The following is a 715-nucleotide window of genomic DNA, read 5'->3' as shown; positions in this document are numbered from 1 at the left end:
CAGAGGCTGGTTGCCTGATATGTGAACAGAGGCTGGTTGCCTGATATGTGAACAGAGGCTGGTTGCCTGATATGTGAACAGAGGCTGGTTGCCTGTCATGTGAACAGAGGCTGGTTGCCTGTCATGTGAACAGAGGCTGGTTGCCTGACATGTGAATAGAGGCTGGTTGCCTGATATGTGAACAGAGGTTGGAGTCTTACCTTCTTTGGGGAGGGGCTGGATGGGCCTTGAAGGTGGGCGGAGTTTGCTGGGCAGCTCCGAGCTGTCTCGGTAGTCTCTGAGCTTAGTGGACGTGGCCTCCGCCTGGCCTGGGCGGGACTTCATGGGCAGAGGCGGCTTATTGGCCGTTAGTACCATGCCCCCCTCGGAGCGTGACGGCTTCACAGGGTTCTTGGTGTAGGACAGGGGGTGGAGGGAGGCGAAGGAATTAGGGGCTGAACACTGGGGCTTGGTCTCAGAACAGGTGTAAGAGCGGTTACGCGGGGTGGGGACCGGGGGCCGGTCAGGGTCCTGGTCAGAGGGTTTGGGAAAGGAGAAGTAGGGGTCTGGAGCGGTCAGGTGTTCCTTGGAGGACTGAGGGTCTGGTGACTCTTTAGCTCCTCCTCCAGACTTTCCCATGGAGCCGTACAGAGGGTTGTCAAACATCTCCGCTGGCTTTCCGTCCTCACCTCTGGAAGACAGGACACACACACACACACACACACACACACACACA

General features: G+C 57.8%; 1 protein-coding gene across 1 annotated transcript in view; it reads right to left on the bottom strand.

Annotated features, from left to right (window-relative positions):
- Window positions 1-715, bottom strand: part of LOC112071375 (phosphatidylinositol 3,4,5-trisphosphate 5-phosphatase 1-like) — a 72494-nt gene that overhangs the window by 1553 nt on the left and 70226 nt on the right. The window contains 1 exon segment of the mRNA XM_024138832.2: window positions 201-670. Within this exon segment, the coding sequence (XP_023994600.2) occupies window positions 201-670 (470 nt within the window).

The sequence above is a fragment of the Salvelinus sp. IW2-2015 genome, unplaced genomic scaffold, assembly GCF_002910315.2.
Source record: "Salvelinus sp. IW2-2015 unplaced genomic scaffold, ASM291031v2 Un_scaffold1598, whole genome shotgun sequence".
NCBI lineage: Eukaryota > Metazoa > Chordata > Actinopteri > Salmoniformes > Salmonidae > Salvelinus > Salvelinus sp. IW2-2015.
The sequence above is the reverse complement of the archived record's forward strand: the minus strand, read 5'-3'. Positions and strand labels throughout refer to the sequence as shown.